Below are 21,241 nucleotides of genomic sequence, written 5' to 3'. Positions count from 1 at the left end.
GGGGCCTACACACCAAACTGACACCAAAGAACACGTCCCGACGGAACACAACTGTTGTGCCGCCTCACTTCTCCTGCGTCTTGGCCAACAGTCGCACTGGAACACACCGCAAAGACTTCAGCCGACGGCCAAGTAGCACGTACGAACTGCGCATGGCGGCGGTAGTGTGTATTCGTCATTCAAAAGAGGCAACAACCGGAAGACCAAGCCCCCAGGAAGTGCGCCGGACTCTGATGAAAATATTCGATGTGTCCAAACGGCGGTACTACAATTTCCGTATCAGTCCGTTATGTCACTGGGCCCAGAAAGACTTTTTTACATTGACTAACATCGGGAAAGAGACGTCTGTAAATCAGCGGATAATTTTTGTTAAACTAAATAAACTACCCAGTATGAACTATTTTATAGCCCTTATTATAATCATTAGGTCATTAAAGTTGTAAAATGCACTAAAAGCCGAATCTAGATGTATTTTCTGTCTCCATTCATTCTACTGAGCCGAGAGTGGGAGCTCCGGGGGCGGGGCTTAAGGGGCGCATGCTCTGTGAGCGCACATACCAACATAGTCTCACTCCCTGATAGTCCAATAGCGACGCTTGGTCAGGGTCCTTTGGCGTGCAGTTGTGACACGCAGAGTCTCCTTCAGCTTCATAAACGGACGCAAAGAGCTTTCAACTGATTGCAATGTATTCCCATCGGCGGCGGTATTTGACGCTCAGGCAAGCACTGCATCGGTCCATGTCGGCGGCAGTTAAAGGCAATGTGAGTGTCCATTCCCATTGGATAGGATTTTACACCCGGAAGTAAGTATTCTCTTTACTGTCGATTGATTTTACAGTGATATCTGCACTACTCATCAACTCAAAAACACCAGATTATCCTTGTTAATTACACAACATTGATTGGTTTAAATTGTGTACAATGCTTTTGTATTTTTCCCCTTCGATTCGGAGAAACAAATATTTATTCAGAGTTTAGGATGGCCGCGAAGACACTACACTACCCAGAATCCTCAGCTATCGTTCCACTTTGCTCGACAAACCCCGTGATTAGTCCTCAAGCTCTGTGATTGGTTGACCTCCAACTGCATTCCATATAAAAAAAACGTTTCGTAAAAGATAAAATCATACTTTATTCTGCCGTGCTTGCTTTACTCTTTGAAAGTCATCACATGAATGCATTGTAATAAATGGTTTCGCTGCATTAAATATTACACATCTGTCGTAGTTCTTTATTTATCTACAGAGATCAGGCCTCAGAATAGACCGGAAACTATTCTTTTACCGTTCTGTTTTAATTTCACAATAAAGTTAGTAGTAATATTTTGTTTTGTTATTATTGTTTTCTATGAACTACTAGACTGCTGGGTCATGTTAAGACCATCTTTTCTGTGTTGCTGTGGGGTTTTTCCATCGCTTTTGTGTTACAAATATCAAAACAATAACAAAATATATCCGTCGTAAACTAAACCAGAAACAGCAGTATATTTTATTGTGTTAACACTGTAAACTTGACAGCTTTTTAACCCAAACCACCTACTGGTTAAAGCACGTTATTACACGTTTAGAGTAATGCAATGCAGGTAGATTGTGTTGCTTTTTAATGACTGTTTTAAAATGCCTTTTTCTTAATGTCTTTCATTTTTGTAAAGCACTTTTGAATATGTTATATTTGATGAAAACATTTAATTACAAAATAGGGGGAAAGTAGAAGGTCAATGATATAAATATAGAATAGAAAATATCAAGAAGATACTGTAAGTGATCTCTACAATAAAACAGTTTAGTGCCTGATATTAAAAAAGATACTAATAGGAGGATGTGCAAAACAGACAAACTAATAAGGCTTCATTTAAACATCAAAGAATACTTTAGGTTAAGGTCTTCTTTTAAATAAGAAAAAAGCTTTGGGGGTATCTACAGATAACTTAACGTTTCATATATTGCATGGTTTGATTTGGAACTTGACAATCAACTTTCATGCAATGTTAACTATGTGGAAGCACTTATGTTAACCGATATTATACATATTTATTATACTCTTATAAGATGTATGTAGATAGAATAAGAAATGTGCAGAATACGACAGTTTAATGGTGGAGGTATACACACATATTGATACAGTAGATGTCTTGTAATGCACTGTTGAGGAGCCTGTGACCCAAGTTTTTCATTCATTGCATAACTACACCGTAGTTGTGTATGATATGTGAATAAACCTTAGAAAATCTTGAAAGGGATGTGCAAAATAGCCATAATATACAGTCTTTAATTAACGATTAGAGAATAACGAGTAATGAATATACTTTATAGAGATCTGCAGATAAATGTTTAGTCTTCTCAAGCACCCACTATCAAATATCTCGCCTGATTGTTGGCACTTGACAATCACCTTCACTGAATTTTACTCAGGTGTAACTAAAGTCTGATTTAAGGGTTGTTTATATTTCACATCATTAATCCAAATCTGTAAAGTAACTAAAATAAATGTAGTGGAGTAAAAATACCAGGTTAACCTTAAAGAAAGCCCTCAGGATTATAAAAAGGCCCCCATCACCCCAGCCACAAACTGTTCTGTCTGCTGCCGTCTAGCAGGCGGTACCGCAGCATCCGGACTAAAACCACCAGACTCACCTATCGTCATAACCCACCGGGCGCGTTCCAGAAGCGTTTCAGAAGCGGAGCGTCGTGCATGCAGGCTCGCAGTTTTGTTATTGATTTGGGCATCCTGGACATTTGTACTTCTATAAGAAAGTAAGTAGGCAACGTAGTTAAATGGTTTATTTTTGTGTCTGTTTAAATTGTGTTTATTGTTGTTATTTCCTATTTTGTTGTGTTGTAGACTACAGACACCGTTAATAATAATTGTAATAGTCCAGTTATAAATGACATGAATCAAAGATGTGTTGCTGTATTTTAGTGGTAACATTTTTTATTCATCATCATAATTATTCTATATATATAATGTACAGTGCCTGTAAACCGGAGGAGAACGCTGGCATTTATTCTCCTACTTGAAAGACTACGGGGGGATGGGGGGAGGAGAAGGAGCCAGTTTTGGGTGCACCCCCTACAAGTATTAATTAACTTTAAAACATTAATATGTAGTTGTTACCTTCCACTCGACAAACTCTAGCGATTAAAAACCAGGCCTTGTCCTTTCTGATGTTGTCCTTGTAAAAAGCATTGGTTACATCGTATAAAACAGTGTTTTTCCATTTCTATAATGAAAACCTCATCGTCCATTGTACGTGTCGTAGTGAAGGTGTTGTGATGAAGGAGGGGGGTCTGCAAAATTAGTATATTTGGGGGATGGGCCTGGCCCGAATGCTCTGACCGTTCCACCTCCTAATTTTAGAGGAGCCCTGCGCCGAGACGCTTCTGGGACGCTTCTGGGACGCTTCTGAGCCGTAACGCGCCGCGTGTGGTGGAATAGCACCCTTTGACTAGAGTGGCCGCGATCTCTGTGAACGGCGCGGCGCAGCCGTAACACGGCGGCCGTAACAAGGCGGCCGTAACACATATATAAGGACCCTGACCAAGCGTCGCTATTGGACTATCAGGGAGTGAGACTGTGTTGCACATAAAGGTTTTTCTGCTCTGACAGCCAGGCATGATGGGTAATCTGTGACATTTCGCTCCCTGAAAAGTTGGGCCATTTTGTCCTCATGCGCCATAGGACAAATATGGAAATATATAGGAAAGAACGAGACCCCGCCTCCGACGCTGTATCCAGTTCTTATTATACATCCATGCGGAAGACAGACTGCGTGATACAAACAAACAACAAATAGCGTGTGCATTCCATTTTCACTCTACAGCGAGAAGCTCACGAGGCTCACTTCCGTTTTGCTTCTCATGCACTGATTTGCTAAGCTGAACAGCCAATCAGAGTGATTTCTTTGGCCGACGGCCTTTAGCTGACAGCCTCCCGATTCAACATGTCGAATCGGTGGCGGAAGGTGTCGGCACGGCCGAAAAGACACAACGGTGCGGGACACACCAATGTGAGTAGGGCGACAGGACGCTCATCGACGGCCAGACATCTATCGACGGCCAAAATCGGGTTGGTGTGTCCGGGTCTTAAGTCTTAACAAGCTCTCGCATACACACCCATTATAAAATGTGAAACAGTGTGACATTTTCTCAAAACGTAAGCTGCGACTACGTGAGAACCGTACTAGCTATCAAAAGATATCCAATTAGTCTAATAAAGTCTCTCAAGAACCGTTTAAACTTGTAATTCTTGCTCTACGTTAAAGTATGCAGAATCTGTATGGGGTCAAAGTGGGGTGTTTTTTAGCTCTGTTCAAATGGATTTCCTATTCAATCCTATGGGGCAAATGATCGCAGTTTTCTGCGATTTGTGTGAAAATGGCTGGGCGAATCTCTAGAGCAACCCAATCCCGGTAATTCCGCACGTTTTGATGTATTTTTTGTGTGTTTCGTGTCAACGCTGCCGGACAAGTAGCGTGACAACATTTGTGGCGGAAGAAAGAAATAAGATGAGATAAGTACGCTTCGCCAGTCACACAAAATAACATATCTTCCTGGAGGTGGGCTAGTATCCTTCTTCAATGGGACATTTGTGTTTTCTGAAAAAGAATCATATAAAAGGCAGATATGACGAATAGATATTCAAGAAGATATTAATAAAACAGACTGGGAAATAGCAAGCTTAAGAGGCAAAACTAAATACCATTAATTCCAAAATGATAGCCATTTAACATAAATGGCTAATGCGAACAAAAAATACTCTATGTAAAATGTTTTTCTTAAAATACAAATGTCTTTTTGTAAATGTTTATAGGAGAGTGGAAAATGATTTCACTGTCTTTGCTCAACGGTACACTCTAAAAACGAATTCAGGCGACCTCTCACCTCCACTTAATTAAATGCATGTTTGCAAGATAAAAATGTGAGTTAATTTCCAAACATTAATTTATAAGTTGTGTTGACGTAATAATGTTGGTAATTACATCAACTTAATATTGTGTGTAATTTAAACTCTGATTTCTGTGTTAATTGACTTAAAACTAAATTCAAGTTGTAGTAAGTAATGCAATTGGCTTGATAACTTAATTGTTCTACACCTTGAGTTAAGGATTTCAAATCCACTCCCACTTAACATGCCTGGACAAGTTCCCACAGTTAAGACAAATAGAAATATACAAAGGACATTTTAAGGTGAGTGTCATCTTTTGTCATTCAAATACAGTAGATAGCCTTGTAGTTGCACTGTATAGGCAAACTTAGCAGCCTTTGAACTGTGAATAGTTCTGTGAGAGGATACAAAGTAGTAGAGGCTACTGTGAGAGTAAAAATACTTTGGTTACTATTGTGATATCGCTTTTTATTAAAAATGAATCTCGGTGAAGCAGATCAAGGACATGCTTCTTGAGGTAGGATCGTTATTTAGAGTTGTCATTAAAATGCAAGTTGTTGGCAGTCACCCATTCAGAATATATTCATTTAGGTCATTTCTCTTTTTTTCCTTTTTCAAAAATAGCACAATACAATTGAAATACGCAGAGAACTATATCCATCCGCTGCCTTGTCGTGTACCTTGGAGAAAAGGAAGAGGACCTTTTCAAGGAGTTTAGCGGCGTAATTAAAAATCTTGAAATAAAATAAAATCCATGGGCACAGTGCTCTCTGACAAAAGCACTGTTCTCTGTCAGTTACATGTTGAAACATGTTGAAGCATATTGCACTTTTGGCGACACCCCAATCAATAATATCTTAGCAACGTTCAGCATGGATAGGTGTTGACAGCAATGGCATGGGAAAAGGATTGTGTAACATTTGAAAAGTGGCTTCTGCTCTTCTCTTAACCAGTTCAACTATTGTATGGAACCTGCAAAAAAGATGAGAAGGTACACTAAAACTTGCACGGTTGTGATTGACAAAATCTGTTCACATGCATTTAAACACTAAGCAAAGTACTCAAAAGCACCTCTGTGTGTCTTCAGGACCACATTGCCATGATGACACACACATGCAGACTCAATAGGTGAAAACAATACCAGCGTTGCTTTAGCAGCTGGTAATAATGGCTCTGAATTTGCTAAGAGTGACAGTTTAAAAAGTATGCAATACCTAATTCATTATCTCTTATGCGCTAACCTATTATGTAATGTGCTTCAAAAGGACATGAATATCGCCTTCATCAGTGACCGGTCCACCCCAGGATCTGACCATACGATGGCAACCATCGTGGTCGAGGGAAACAAATGAATGAGCAAGCATTCTGCATTAAATGTGTTCATACTGTTTGAAATAATGACTGTCTGCAGTGCAAACATCTTTGTTACATCTTTTGTCAAATTGATGTGTGTGATCTGCAGACTGGTGGCCATTGAGAGTTTGTTTGATTTGACATATTTGGCACTGGTTTTAAATATGCAAAGGCCTCTAACTTCGTTGTGATGGCAGCATTTATTTGCTGTGTCCCCATTTACCATGGTAATATGGCTAATGTGTTTATTTATTATTTGTGGGGCAATTTAAATGTGTGTTATTTCTCTTTTTTTTCAAGATTTAAATGAAGCTCAGCGCAAGTTCTTTCAGGAAGACTGGGTGTATATTCACTCCGCAGCTGCATATAATCAGCTCATCACAGGCGTTCTCTTTAACCTATTACATTTCACCTCATTCTCCAGCAGCCAATCAACGTGCTGCAGCCAAACTATAAAATGGTTCTCCTCTCTCCTGCAGTTAGCTGTGATTTCAGGTGTTCATGCACCTTATCATATGGCATGTGTCAATAAATGTTCAAACTAAATGAATTCTCTCCTGATTGAAACATCATGTATTGAAATAAACAACTGCAGTTCAAAATAAAAAGTGAATTGCCTAATATTTTTGTTGTGGAATCAATTAATTTATTTCTTTAAAGGCAAAAACATGAAAAAGCTAAGAAAAAAAACTATTGAATACAATATATTTGGAGCAACTTAATTTATAAATGGTTGTCAACTTAAAAACGTGTATTCACAATGATGGTAATTAAGTACATACAACTTAAAATTCCTTTTAAATCATACGGTAAAACAAGTTGGAGCAACTTAATTTTTGGAGTAATCAACTTAAAAACTTGTATCCCGAATGAGGGTAATTAAGTACAGACAACTTAAAATTCCTTTTAAATCATGTGGTAAAACTAGTTGGAACAACTTAATCTTTTGAGTAATCAACTTCAAAACTTGTGTTTATAATACCAATTATTAAGTAAGTGGTAATTAAAAACACCTCTGATTGTAGAAGAAAAGCCTTCTCCCCTAACTCAAATAACTTTGTTGCTTTAAGACAATTTCATTAGAAGTTGTCTTAACTCAATAAACATCGATGCAAACCGTTGCGTTGATTTTCTTTGTTGAGCCAAGGCATTTGTTTTTAGAGTGTAGAATCATTTTGAGAACGTTTTGTGAAGCAAAGCCATTAGGTATACACCCAGAGAAATGGTTGTCTATGCAGTAAATGCCAGTTAGTTTTGGACTTTCTCAGGCCAGGATATCTCAAACCCTAGAAATGTCTTTTATGAGCACTTTGCATTTATGTCATCTACTTGATTATTATTATTATTCTGTTTGAGTAAAAGTCATAAAAATGAATTACGTTTTCATAAAAATAGTTATTATAATGTTTTCACCCGATCCAACCAAGTTAATATTTGAGGAAATATACTTTCTTTTCTAGAATGAATATAATTAATACTTATGCACGAATTAGTAAAGGCTAATATAATAATAAAACTGTTGTTCATCGGGACAACAGCATTATTACAACTGCTAAACATTGAGTAAGGTTTCTTCTTGCAAAATGGTATTTGCATTCATAAAGCTATTTAGGAAAGAGAAATTGCACAGTGGTCCTTATCTGAAACATTTGTCCTTACAAATCTACTGTATACAAGGTGTATTGACGGGCCTGGTGTCTCCATGGAAACCCCTTTAGTAGGTGGGTTTACCTGCTGTGCGTCTCCCAGCTGTTTGAAGCTGGCCAGCACGGCTCCCTCGGCCCTGCATGCGGCGTCGGCCTGACTGAAGTTCATCTTGTACTTCCCGTCTGGAGAGCGCAGGTGGAACACTCCGGCTGTGTTAGCTGGAAAACAATAGCCATGCTGCCTTTATCTTCACCTCAGATTAAAAAAAAAGTTTTCTCTACTTGTGAAAAATAAAGGAAAAAAAAACATCAGGCACATTGTTGGGAAAATACTGAATGTAGTCTTCCAATATCAGAGTACACATGATAACAAAGGCCCTACGTAGCTGTGTACGTAACAGGACTAAGATATTCTAAAAAATAATATTTGAAAACATTAAATAAACAACATTTTCTTCAATATTCTTTTTTTCAATATTTTTAGTTATATTTTTCATTAGTTTGACCAAAATAACTTGATTTAATTGTATTTAAAATAACATTTCCAAAGAAATAAATCCTTCGAATCTGCCAGTTCAGTTTCTGTTTGAATGTGAAGGGTTAAATGAAAGAAGCTCCTTGAGCCGTCTCTGCAAGTTACTGTGAAGACAGGAGCTGATTGGTGGTCCTGCTATGAATTCACAGAGGGCCCGCTATAGTAACTCAACGAGAGAGTAATGTCAAATGACTGTTCAATTGACCAATCATATCTTCCCTCTAAATGGGTGGGCTTTATTTTCACGGACTTTATGACAAGTTCCGCCCGCTGTGAAGTTTATGCATGTGTATAAAGTGATGCAGTGACGCGTCCTAAAACCCGGAAGTAAGCTGCGCTCGGATTCCCTCGACAAAAAAGCAATGGCATTTCTCCATAGGATTTTGGAAAATAGTTCGAAATAAGGTCTGTGGAAAACGAACCTGTTAGATAAATGCACGTTTTGTTCAGCCGGATAATATCCACATGTCTACCCTACTTTTATAATTTTCTAATCATAAATCTAATCGATAGATTTATGATCGATAGATTTATGATTAGCATAAGTTTGTTCATGATGGCTCATGTCAGTGATAGTGATGACATCGTTGCAAAATTATTAACCGAGTCATTTTCAAGATTGAGTTACAATGATAAATTGGAGTGGCAAAGGATCAGCTGAATGACCCGCCATCAAGTGCTTCATCCAAAAGGACAGGAGGATGGACTTTGTGTTTCAGTGATTTGATCATCAAAGGTAAGCCTAAGTCATTTTCAATGTGGGCCGTCGTGCCGACTTCATTCATTTGTAATTGTTACTTGGCTGTGGGTGCCCTGTCATGATAGGTGTTTATATAAATGGTGTTGTTTTGAGTGGTAGGGTCGCTGTCATTGATGCGTTTTGCACCCCGAGCCGTTGTTTTGATATTCCGCTGAAGTATACGCTGTGACGTAATAACTCCTCTTTTCTTTTCTTTTTTGAGGGAAGGGGGGATCAGAGGGCCTGTCACATCCTGCCCTGGCTGATCGCCTCACTCCCTCACCTGTGTATTTTCGTTCCCTGTTAATCACCTGCCTGGCCTCAATGAGCCTCAGCTGTCCCTAATGATCACTCCTCACCTGTGTATTTAGTCTGTGCTGTTTCCTTGGTCAGTGCCAGTTCGTCTTGTCTGTATAGCAGAAAGTGCTCCATGTTTCTCTCCTGACGTAAGCTATTGTTCTAGCTGCTTAGCATTTGTACCAACATAGTTGGTTGTTTTTTTGTTGCTTCTCTAGTAGTTTTACGCCAACTTAGTTGGTTGTTTTTCGTTACTTCCAGTCAGTAAATTTTTTGATCATTGCCTGTTTTATTTTACCTTTTGGATTAAACGCTTGACTAAAGACCTTATTGCCTGGTTGTGCTCTTGAGTCCTATTTTTTGCTCGTGCCCGTACTTGTGGTTGATAGGGCCTAGATAAAAAAAAGTCACGGCTCGCCACTGGTCAGGACACACTGTTTTAGGCATATGATAGCTATGTGACAACGATTAACATAATGATTCAGCCTCTATGGAGATAGACATATGACAAGCATGATAATTTCTGATGTGGGTCTTAGCAAATCTAAACTAAACATTGTATACTGCTTTGAACCGGTATTCCTCCATCTTGTGACTGTGTAACACCCTCTCTTGAATATAAGCATGTGAATGACACTGTTCAGGAACTAGTTGTACCAAATGCACTGTATGTGATGACTACTTCCATTCTTGCAAGGATAATAAATACATGTATCCTGATATTGAAGCACAAGCCGGTGACGAGTGATATTTTTCTAACACGTTTTCTGACAAATGTTAATAAGGTTCCTTAGACCTACTGAGTAAATTACAAAGTATCTGCACTGACTGATCCTAAATATTAGTGATTATATGTTGGAGATAATTACAAAGTCTACACCAAACAGCAATAACATTATGACCACCTGCCTATTATTGTGTAGGTCCCCCTTTTGCGGCCAAAACAGCCCTGACCCGTCTAGGCATGACCTCCACCAGACCTCTGAAGGTGTGCTTTGGTGTCTGGCACCAAGACGTTAGCAGCAGATCCTTTATGTCCTGTCAGTTATGAGGTGGGGCCTCCATGGATCGGACTTGTTTATGCAGCACATCCCACAGATGCTCGATTGGATAGAGATCTGGGGAATTTGGAGGCCAAATCAACACCTAGAACTCGTTGTCTTGTTCCTCAAACCATTCCTGATCCACTTTTGCAGTGTGGAAGGGCGCATTATCCTGCTGAAAGAGGCCACTGCCATTAGGGAATACCGTTTCCATGAAGGGGTGTGCATGGTCTGCAACAATGTTTAGGTTGGTGGTGGGTGCAACAAACTGCAATGCACTATGTGTTCTGGCACCTTTCTAACAGAACCAGCATGAACTGTTTCAGCATTTGAGCTACAGTAGCTCTTCTGTTGGATCGGACCACACAAGCCAACCTTCACTCTCCACGCGCATCAATGAGTCTTGACCCTGTCGCCGGTTCACCGGTTTTCCATCCTTTGAATGCATAACACAGGTAAAGTAGGAGAACTGGAAATGTATATTTGTAATATTTTATTTTGTTTGTTTTATATATAAACGTGCTATAGCCTTCTTAGGATTCTATTTTATTTCCCTAATTTTTATTTATGAACGAATTCCTAGTTTTTAAGTAATTATTGGTACTTTACATTGTCTGTCACTATGTGTGTGTATAGGTTTGTATATACCATAACAAAACAAAAACTGTATAAAAAAAAGAAGGAAATAAAGTTATTCAAAGGGCCATACCAGAGCCAAGGGAAATCCTCCTCCGTGATTGGCTATCAGTAAGCTTTGTGTTAAAAAGCTAGCTAATGTTTACCACAAAACTGCCATATGTATCTAGTTGTGAATGCAGTATCATAACCACACCCTGATTAATGAGCACCAGTAAGAATCGTCTTGGGGTAATAACAAACTTATGTTTAACAAGCTGTAACGAGCTCATGACCCTAACGAGCCCTTACAAGCTCACAGCCTTAACGAGCTAATTAAAGGTCAGCTGCTGTAGAATAAGCGGTTACCATGGCAACTGCAATAGAGTAAGACTATGGAGCCAACATGATTCTCAGTGGAGGCATTATTACAGCTACTGGTTAATTTAAGACATGTTGCCATGGTAACACAACAATTAGGTGTTTACAGTGTTATGGACGTGTAACAAAATCAGCGTTACTGATGTGTAACTATGGTTATTGAGGTCAGTGAGGATGGTATCAAGGGAATAAAGGCATTGGGGATGTGTTACAATGGTAATAAAGTGCTTACAGAATTTTACTAAATGCTAACATTATTGTTGTATTATTAAATGTAAATTATCTTTATTTATAACAGATAAATAACAAGTTGTAATAAAACTAAGCCTAGCTTTGTTACAATCGTAATAATAGTTGTGTGGAATAAACGTATAAATAAATACATTTCAATAATACCGTAGTAAAAAAAGGCATTAAAAACCATTGCAAAAAAAAGCATGCTAACTTAAATTAAAACAGATATGTTACTATTGTAATAATAGTCGGTAAGGATTTGTTACCATGGTAGTAATCTTTGTAATAGTCAGTAAGGGTGTGGTATTAATCATTGTAATAGCAATCAGTAAAGATGTGTCACACAACAGTAGTAATAATTTTGATCTCAGTAAAGATGTGTTACCATGGTAATGCAGGTCCTTGCAGGTGGCCACGGGGTCGCAGTCTCCATTGTCTTCCAGGCAGCGGTCAACAGGGGACACCACCTTCTCCAGACACTGGACTCCATTACCCACATAGCCCGGCAGGCACTCGCACTGACGCTCGTTCTGGAGGAACCAGATTACTAGTCAGCAGGTTAAACCAACATATGTGCTCATATTAATTCCAACTATTTAAGATATTTTATCATATAAGGTATATTAAGAAACCTGTTTAGTCGACTAAGATTAAATGGTTAAGTCTGATTTTTTCTTTTGTTGTCTTATTGCTGTTGTTATTTAGCCTTTCTGAGAATAAACCAAGATACTGAACACGTAGATTTGGATTGGACATGGCAATTTAATCACATACACGACAGAGATGATTCAAAAACAGTATTATTTAAATGATTATTGTTTTATCAAAAAAGGCTATAAATTATGTTTTTTCTAGGGGAAAAACCAGCAATTCTATGTAAAAGTTGACATTTGTGCCCCCCATACAGTCAAATAGAAGTAATCCTTTGTTTCATAACCATATTTTTGACTGTGACATTTGTTCCTTTGATTTAATTGTCAGATAATTTACTATTACAGGACACACCAAGTGTTTAGTGCCATTTATTTGTTCAGATCAGGGCAGGTTGGGGCAGGAAGATTAATACAATTTTGTGTGTTGGGAAAAAGAAAATGAACTCACTGGACCAGTGAACTTGCAGGAGGCAAAGTCACTGCAGCCTCCGTTCTCTTCAATACATCTGAAATACAAACAGACATCCGCCTGATTTCCCTTATCCAACTGTGTCAGAGTATACAAAGTCTCCTTGGGTAAAGAAGAAGAGAAACAGGCATTTTATTAGAAGAAATTATGGCCACGCCCACCTGTTGATGTGCTCACATGAGTAGCCGTCTCCCTGGTAACCGCTGGTGCAGGTGCAGTTAACAACCAGCCCGGTCTGGTTACAGTCGGCGTTCTGGTGACAGCCTCCGTTGTACTCAGCGCAGAGGTCAGGAGCTGAGGAGTAATTTAAAAACTCTGCTCACAATGTGGATTCATCAGAATAAATGATCTTGATATTTACGCAGACCTCTCATTATTATATTGAGAGCATACATCAATCAGGTACACAATTAAAAATAATGTATATTTATTTCCTAAGTATGAAGGAAACAGAAAACCTGTACATGTATATAGGTTTTTTAGATATTTTCATTAAATGTATTCTGATACAGTTCCTCCCACGATCTTCCTGTTTGTCATTTATTTTGTACAAAGAAAAAGAAAAAATCAAGTTTAAGTCAATCTTAAGTGCCAAGGTGAAAACACCAAAGTATGGTTTACATGTTGTACTACCTTGTCATTTGTCAAGTGACTCCATCATTTCGAGTTTCAATTGTAAAAAGATTTGTTGCACATTTGTTGCTAGTAGTAGGCTTTAAGGAATACTGGAAAACCATCTGGTTGTTTTTTGCAATATATAACCATTATAGAATTTGGAAATGTTACGGGGGGGGGGAGAAGTGAATTTGTCCGTTAGCACCTAAAGATTATGTGAGCTTGACCAGTTACCCTTTCCCCATAAAATGTACTGTATATAATAAAGCTAAAGTACAATGTTGATACAAGGTGAATGTAAACTCCCTCAAATTAAAGTCATCACTGTAACTCCATAAATACAGATATCTTCCATCTGATAAAGAAAAAAGTCTGAAGCTGTTTGAGTCACGGCTGGGTCACGGTGATCTGACATCCTGCAGCAAGTCTTCAGCCAACAATGAAGAAATGTTTGTTGTTATTAAGTCTTTAAGGTCAGAAACTCTGTTTTCAGTTTCTTTTGAGGCTTCAAAAATATTTGTAATCTGTATTATATGTCTGGAGTCTATTTGTATATAACATTACAAGGTTGATTCTTATTATTACATTATATGCTGCTTATTGTGCTCATGAGATGTTGCTATGACTATGGAATAAATAGACACAATCACCAATCCCAGGTTCCGATGGGTTGGATACGAAACAAAGTGAATAGTCATAGAAGAAAGTTTTAGCTTGCATTAGAAATGTTGCAAATACTAGGGTGCAGATACTGTAGAGACAAAGAGTTATTGAAAACAGGAGATCGCCCTGGCCTTGAACAGTGTGCGTGTGCTCAGCGCTGAAGTAACCTGTGTTCCCTGTGTCCAGATATGAGTTTGCTTAAACATATGTGTGTGCTTAATTACTTTGAATCAAATAGTAGCAGTCTGTATAACAAGAAGCTGGAAATATGAGAAGTGAAACATTTGTATTAGGAGTAGTGGAGATGTGAGAGATGAGATATCCTTATTTGGACACAGCATGTCAAACATCTGGAAGGTAAAATGTGTGTGCGTTCTGTCAAAGAGTCCTATGTTTTCCTTGTTATTATTGATATTAAAGTAACTTACATGTATTACTTGTATTAGCCAACTATAAACAACTATATCTTAAACATATCTTAAAAATGCCAAAAGTATGTGAAACTGTGTGTGTGTTAAACTGATGGGGGAGGGGGCCGGATAGAAGGAAGTCTATGCAAAATCCTCAAACTTAAGAGAATCTTGTTTCAGGGTCGCCTCGGCTGGCTCGCGCTGATTCGCTGCGACAGGCCATCGTTTTTGTATCTCCCAATAGATGACCCCTATGGGAGGAGCAACCACACAACTCCTCCCGTTGAAATTACATGTAGCCCTGTTGTGCCCTTGGTCCGGTCTCTTATTCCTCCTGCTGCCAAGATAGTAAGATCTCCCAGCACTAGGACCAGAGCGGGGGTACCCCTTTAAATTGTATTGTTGTTTTTTTACCATTAAAACAGATTATTGTTTATCCTTTATCCTGGTGTTTCGAATTCCTTCTTTTATAATTTAACCAGCTCATCAAGGGACACGCGGAGCCGAGGTGGGCTTCAGACCACCGTCTTCAGCGCTCCAACAACGCCTACGCATAGCAGGGAACCAGTATAATGGATGATTCCTGCTATCTGTTGCAAGCAGCTTCAACAAAATAAATTACGTAGGATAGCGTGACTAGAGTAGGGAGGGAACCTTTACAGGCCGAATGCTGATTGGAGGTTGTGTTGCCAAGAGACTTGGACTAAGTCTGTGCACCAACCAGGGAGGCCAAAGTCTAAACCACGGTCCTCCCCTTCTAGTCTCAACCAATCATAAATGTACGGGCAACACCCTGAATAATAAAATGTATGTGCGCATGAGGTTCGAGGCTTTTTCCGGAAATAGTGGTTACAGACTACAGCTCTGCTGCCTGTGATTTCTATGACCTGACGGAGTCCTTGGTCAAGTGAGTATATATTTTGCTCTTTTAATAAATAGTTGAACTTAGAAGTTGTTTGTCTTTCATGGAATAAAAGAACACGACATATGACACCATCACCATGCTCTTGTTAGATTGATACATCTTATTTGCCACTACAAATACTATCATCACGCTGACAAAAAGCTGGCTGTAAAAATCGTCTGTCCAGCTGCAGTACACTCACGTGGCTCTGGATCGCAGAAGGTGCCGTTCCCCTGAAACCCGGGTTTACACTGACAACCAACACCTGGCACACAGTCGGCCTGCGCGGGGCACTGCAGGCACTCTTCTGGGATGGAGCCTTGACACAGAAATGAATCAGAGAAGGAAATTAGAAAGTATACCTGCGTGGTCCTGCCTGATGCCAATGGTAATATTTTTAAGGCAGATTCTAGAAGATTTTTTGACATCCTCCTTGATATTCATTTTTAGATACATTCACCGAAACCTTTTATCATTTAGATTGTCATTGTTGTCATTTAATTTTTTCATTTAATTTGAACACACAACATTTATTTCACATCCGTCCATCCTGGGAGTTAACCCTAACCCTGGTCTCTCTGAGGTTTCCACCCCATTCATTTTAGGAATTATTTGAGAGTTTTTCCTTGTGTGCTGCAAGGGTCTAATGACAAAGGTTGCTGTATGCTGTACACACTGAAAAGCCCCCTGAGACAAATGTTTAATTTGTGATATTGGGATATATATCAATAAAATCTGAGTGAAATTCGTGCAAAAAAACAATGTACCTAAATAATAAGTAACACCTGAATATAGAAAATATTCACATCTTACTCCTAAAGATTAATATTAATAAGGGAAATATTTAAATTAGGGCCGGGACTTTAACGCGTTAATTAAGATGAATTAATTACACAAAAATTAACGCGTTAAAAAAATTAACGCATTTTAATCGCACTTATTTTTGCACCGCGGAACGTTTCTCACTGGATGAGTTTCAGGCGTACCGATTATACTGGAGCACCAACTAACGTTCATGACTTCAGACAACAACAAACCACAGTGAACAACAGTGGGAAATGTTGTTTTAAAAAAAATGGATGGAAGCGTCGATAAGAGCACGGTTGTGTGCAAATTATGCAAAAAGGAATTCGCATATCACCGCAGCACATCAAGCCTCAAGTATCACCTCAATGCAAAACATATAGCAGCTAGCGTGGAAGCTAGCGTGGACGTTAGCCTCTTTTATCGCGTTCACACCAAAAAGAGCCGGTACTAAAATTAGTTCATGAGAACCTTTTTACCCCCACCAAAGTCCCTGCTAGAGAGCAGAGAGCTGCTAGAGAGCAGGGACTTTCGTACGGCTCTCTTGTGAGAAAAGAGCTATATTTCTGATTGGCTGGGCGGATTGCAAACCACGCCCCGTAAAACTCCCAAAAAGTTTTGTGAAGCCGCCATTTTTTTTTTCATGCATTAGCATTATTAGCATTAGCCCAGCGCAGAAACGCAGAGAGACTAACTTATGGCAACACAAAATAAAACATGGGAGCGGTGGAGATGAGGAGGTGTCGGCGTTCTGGCGATTTACTCGGAAGGCTGCTGGGACTCCCAGCAGCTTCTACTGAAGCCAGTCCCCAACTCCGGGGACTTCCGGCCGGGGACTTTGGGCGGCAGTATACGCCGTGAAGTGGTTTGCGGCCTGCCAGTAAACCCAAAGCAGAAGAAGAAGAAGTGACGTCAGCGGCTTAATTTGCCTAATCCACCCCCAGGTTCAAAGAGTTCTCATGAACCTTTGTGGGAAAAGTACTGCGGTGTGAATGCGCCTAATGGTATACTAAAATCCATGTGAAAAAAATTGCTTCTCACTGTTCTTAGGTCAAATATTTATATGTGATTAAAAATGCGATTAATTTCAATTAATTAATTACAAAGCCTCTAATTAATTAGATTAATTTTTTTAATCGAGTCCCGGCCCTAATTTAAATGCATGTATATCTCAATTAAAATGCACACATACAGTACAATCAAGCGAGTTGGCTGATTTAACTTAAATATAAAAGATGAAATATGGGTACACCTTAAAGAATGCATAACTTTGATGTGACGCCACCTGTGTGTGAGATGCTGTGACATTTTGAAAAATGTATGGTAGTTAATTTGTGTAAGAATTTCCCAAATACGTGTTGAAAGAAATATAGAGTGTCAAAAACAAGTTGCACTACACCTAAAACTTAAAAAAGGTTTATTTTTGGTGGGTTTCTAACAAAAAGACGTAGTGAGATACGACGTGGGAGTTAAACTTGTATTTGAGTAAATATAAGTATAGATAATTGTATTTAAAGTATTGAAGAAGTTGTCAATTGAAGATTTTTGGAAGTCCTGAAAATTATTCAGAGACAGACTAACATATTCTTGGTTTCGTTTTTTCATGGTAATTTTGATACTAACAAAATCTGAGAAGATTTATCTTTAAACATCCTTTGCTCACTTTATTTAGTGGCATAAAAGTCCTCACATTTTTAAGGAAACTCACCTATATCGATCTCGCAGTGTTCACCCTTCCTGCCGGGCTTACAGACACACAGTCCAGAACCCTGAATGCCTGTATCACAGCGTCCCTGCTGCCCACAGCTGCAGGCTGAAAGAGAGGACAGATATGACTCGACCCGCCTGATCATTTCAAATCATCTCAACAGACCACAAAGGTCAGGGGGTTTGTTAGAAATTAAAATCAATGTTTTGATAGCATAATGTACCTTAAACATACCGTCAGTTTAAATGCTATTTTATTCTGGAAAAAACAGGAAGTTCTCAATACCAAGCTTTTATTCTGAAAATCCTTCATGACGACATCTGGGACTACCGTCCATTAGTATCATTAAAGTGGCTATTGACGCCATTAACATGTGTTACATATAAAGTTATGAAAGAGATAAGGAGGAGAAAAGGCATGTGGAAGTAAGCAATGAATGTAAAATGTCGAAATCCTCTGTTTAACGCAATATCGGACACAGAAGAACGAGGGGGAAGTCTCCTACAGTACGTCACCACAGACCCCAGAGAGGAGGAGCAAACAGCCAGCAAGCGGGAACTTGGGAAGGACGAATGCTTGTGGGCTCTCTTGATCGGCCGACCACAGAGAGGGAGCTTTTTACATCCCTCTCTCTGAATCATCTTCTGCTTGTAACATTACCGCACCTTATTATTAATTAAAGTACCCATTTGAACCTTCCAAGAGACTCAATTAGACTCCTTTTAAAGCTTCCCTCCTGGACGCGAGAATAACGAACAAAGCATAACAGGTTCCTGAAGCAACAACAGCTTTTTATTTTTTCATTAAAAATGTTGACAGTTGGAGCTCTTTGACACTTGGATTGAAAAAAACCTTCTTGGTTCAATGATCAAATCAAAAGATGAATAATTGTGCCAGAAAGAAAATCAACAGGTTTATTTCCTCACTGCAGCAACAAAGCACTTTGAGTTCACCACAGCTCTGACCTGCTTCTTTTCCTGTGATGATCCACATTGAAGAGATCATCAAAAGAAAAACTTTAAAACCTGAACAGAAGATGATCAGCATCTGTTTCCTGTTGAGGGAAAACAGCCGAGCTGCAGGAAGCACGTCCAGCTGTGTGAGCGTTACTATGGTGATAGACTGCAGGAGCACTGATAGGGGTGAGAGTAATTTTGTTTGGGGGGGTGACAGGTGGGGTTGAGGCAAACCAAACACCTTAATTTAGGATAAAGAAAAGTTGTTCATTGTGGTCCTAAAGCTGTATTAATAATTGTGTGTTAAAGTTCCCATGAAATGTTTAGCGATCTGATTCTGCATATAACGTCTCTCCCTTACAGTGGGTGAGGGAAGGACATGGATATTGATTGGCCTTGACAGTAGCCAAAAGTGCTACATTTGCATTAAACCCATGCCATGAGAGCAGCCTGCTCTCTTGTCGAGGACTCAGTTGTCGCCCCCACCTTTGTCTAACTACCAAGATTGTAAATGGAAAACATTTTTTAAAAGTTGTTTTTGTAGCGAGGCGAGATAAAATCTGGTTGCAGAGAGAGATGCAGGCTCATCCCCACGATGGACCTGATGCAACAACATGGTTGGCTTATGAACGGTGGCCTACAAGTGCAAATGTCCAAAACATTTCCTTTCAGAGAAACGCGCTGCAGTTTCAAAAACGAAATATAAAATATATATAAATATGAAAACACAAATAATACGTTTATTTAGGAACAAATGTTCCAAAACACACGTAAATGACTTGAAGCAGCATGAGTGGAAAACATGCACCAACTTGACAAAACATGCATAGCGTTTACTAGAAGTGTTGCATAAACTAAATGCTGCACCATAGCTATATGCAAAGACTCAGATGCTACATTGTAGTTAACACTCATCTCGCAAAAATGTTAAATACCCACCAGGATATGACGGAAAAGGAGGTACATTAGAACACAACAAGAACTATAATTAGAGATCGGTGAACAAAGGTTATTTATTCTTTTTTAGCAACGGTCATCCTGTAAAGCAACCTCCACTACAGCATAGCAGTAGTCAGTAATTACACCTGTTGAAATCTAAGTCGCCTTAAAGAACCTCCAGTTATAGAAAACATGTTTACTGATGATTCAATCCGCAGTAGCTTATATTTGTAATTTTCACTGGTGAAAGTAATAGCAGATAAACATGAGAAACGTCTATGTGAATAATTTGAACTCAGGTCTTTGCTAATAAAACAGAAAAAGGGGCAAGACAAATCTATTTATTTATCAACCTTTAAAAGCTAAAACATGATGCTAAAAACTAATGCAATATCTTGTGATAATTTTGGTGTGAAAGAACAATCACAATTGTAATGATACATTTTAATATTAAATGAAATTTGTTTCCAGTTTTTGGTCTACCTGTGCAGTTGGGGCCATAGTGGCCGACGGCACACAGTTCGCATGCTTTTCCAATGAAACCTTCATGGCACTTGCATCTTCCTGAACCACTCATACCGTCGTCGCAGTCACCATGGTTACCACAAGGAGCCTCCAGGCCACCTGGACAAACTAAAACACACCGGGAATGAGTCAAAAGACACAGAGAGGACAAACAAAATATATAAAATGTCCCTGGGCCTAAAGCCAAATCCTTTGGATCACATTTTGATTTGACAAACACAAGCTTACCCAATGATGATGACTTTGGTACTTTAATGAAGTTCAAATGCAAGTTCAAGTTATTTTCTTTGCATTGCATTTTATTTTAGTTGCTTCTATTCCACGATATACTGTAACAGGTAAGGCAAGGTAAGTTCAATTATATAGCACATAGACAAACATTTAATTGTGGAAAGTGCTTTCGATAAGCATAGTGGACCTCACTACATTTATCAGACATATTTGCTTACTAGTTACTTAAAATAATTAAGAATTCTGCATGAATAAAGAAGATGTTCATAACCAACACCAAACATTTCTGAGCATAAATACAATCTAGTGAAGTGAAAAGCCTTAGTGAGGCTATAAAAAACAACACCACGAATGACTTCATGTTTGCACTTCTAAACTAGAGGGAACTCAGCATGATGACGTTTATTATGGCGATGGTGGCGGAGCCCATAGGCAGTGGCGGATATTGATATATATTGATATATTGATATGGGCGGTTGCCCAGGGTGGCATTTTGACGGGGGCGGCACACAGGCAGTAAGAGCTTTTTGAAAATTAAAGCATGGAAACATGTCACAGTAGAGACACAAAATACAAATATGAACCTGAAAATTAGCATAATAGGGCCTCTTTAAACAAAATATATAGTTGTGGTGAC

General features: G+C 38.9%; 1 protein-coding gene across 1 annotated transcript in view; it reads right to left on the bottom strand.

Annotated features, from left to right (window-relative positions):
- stab1 (stabilin 1) overlaps positions 1-21,241 on the bottom strand; it is a 129,993-nt gene that overhangs the window by 35,524 nt on the left and 73,228 nt on the right. The window contains 7 exon segments of the mRNA XM_034202366.1: positions 7,969-8,102; positions 12,113-12,257; positions 12,829-12,886; positions 13,011-13,143; positions 15,644-15,760; positions 17,954-18,058; positions 20,332-20,481. Coding sequence (XP_034058257.1) covers positions 7,969-8,102; positions 12,113-12,257; positions 12,829-12,886; positions 13,011-13,143; positions 15,644-15,760; positions 17,954-18,058; positions 20,332-20,481 — 842 coding nt within the window.

This window comes from Gymnodraco acuticeps, unplaced genomic scaffold, assembly GCF_902827175.1.
Source record: "Gymnodraco acuticeps unplaced genomic scaffold, fGymAcu1.1, whole genome shotgun sequence".
Lineage (NCBI taxonomy): Eukaryota > Metazoa > Chordata > Actinopteri > Perciformes > Bathydraconidae > Gymnodraco > Gymnodraco acuticeps.
This window is presented reverse-complemented; position numbering and strand designations above follow the sequence as displayed.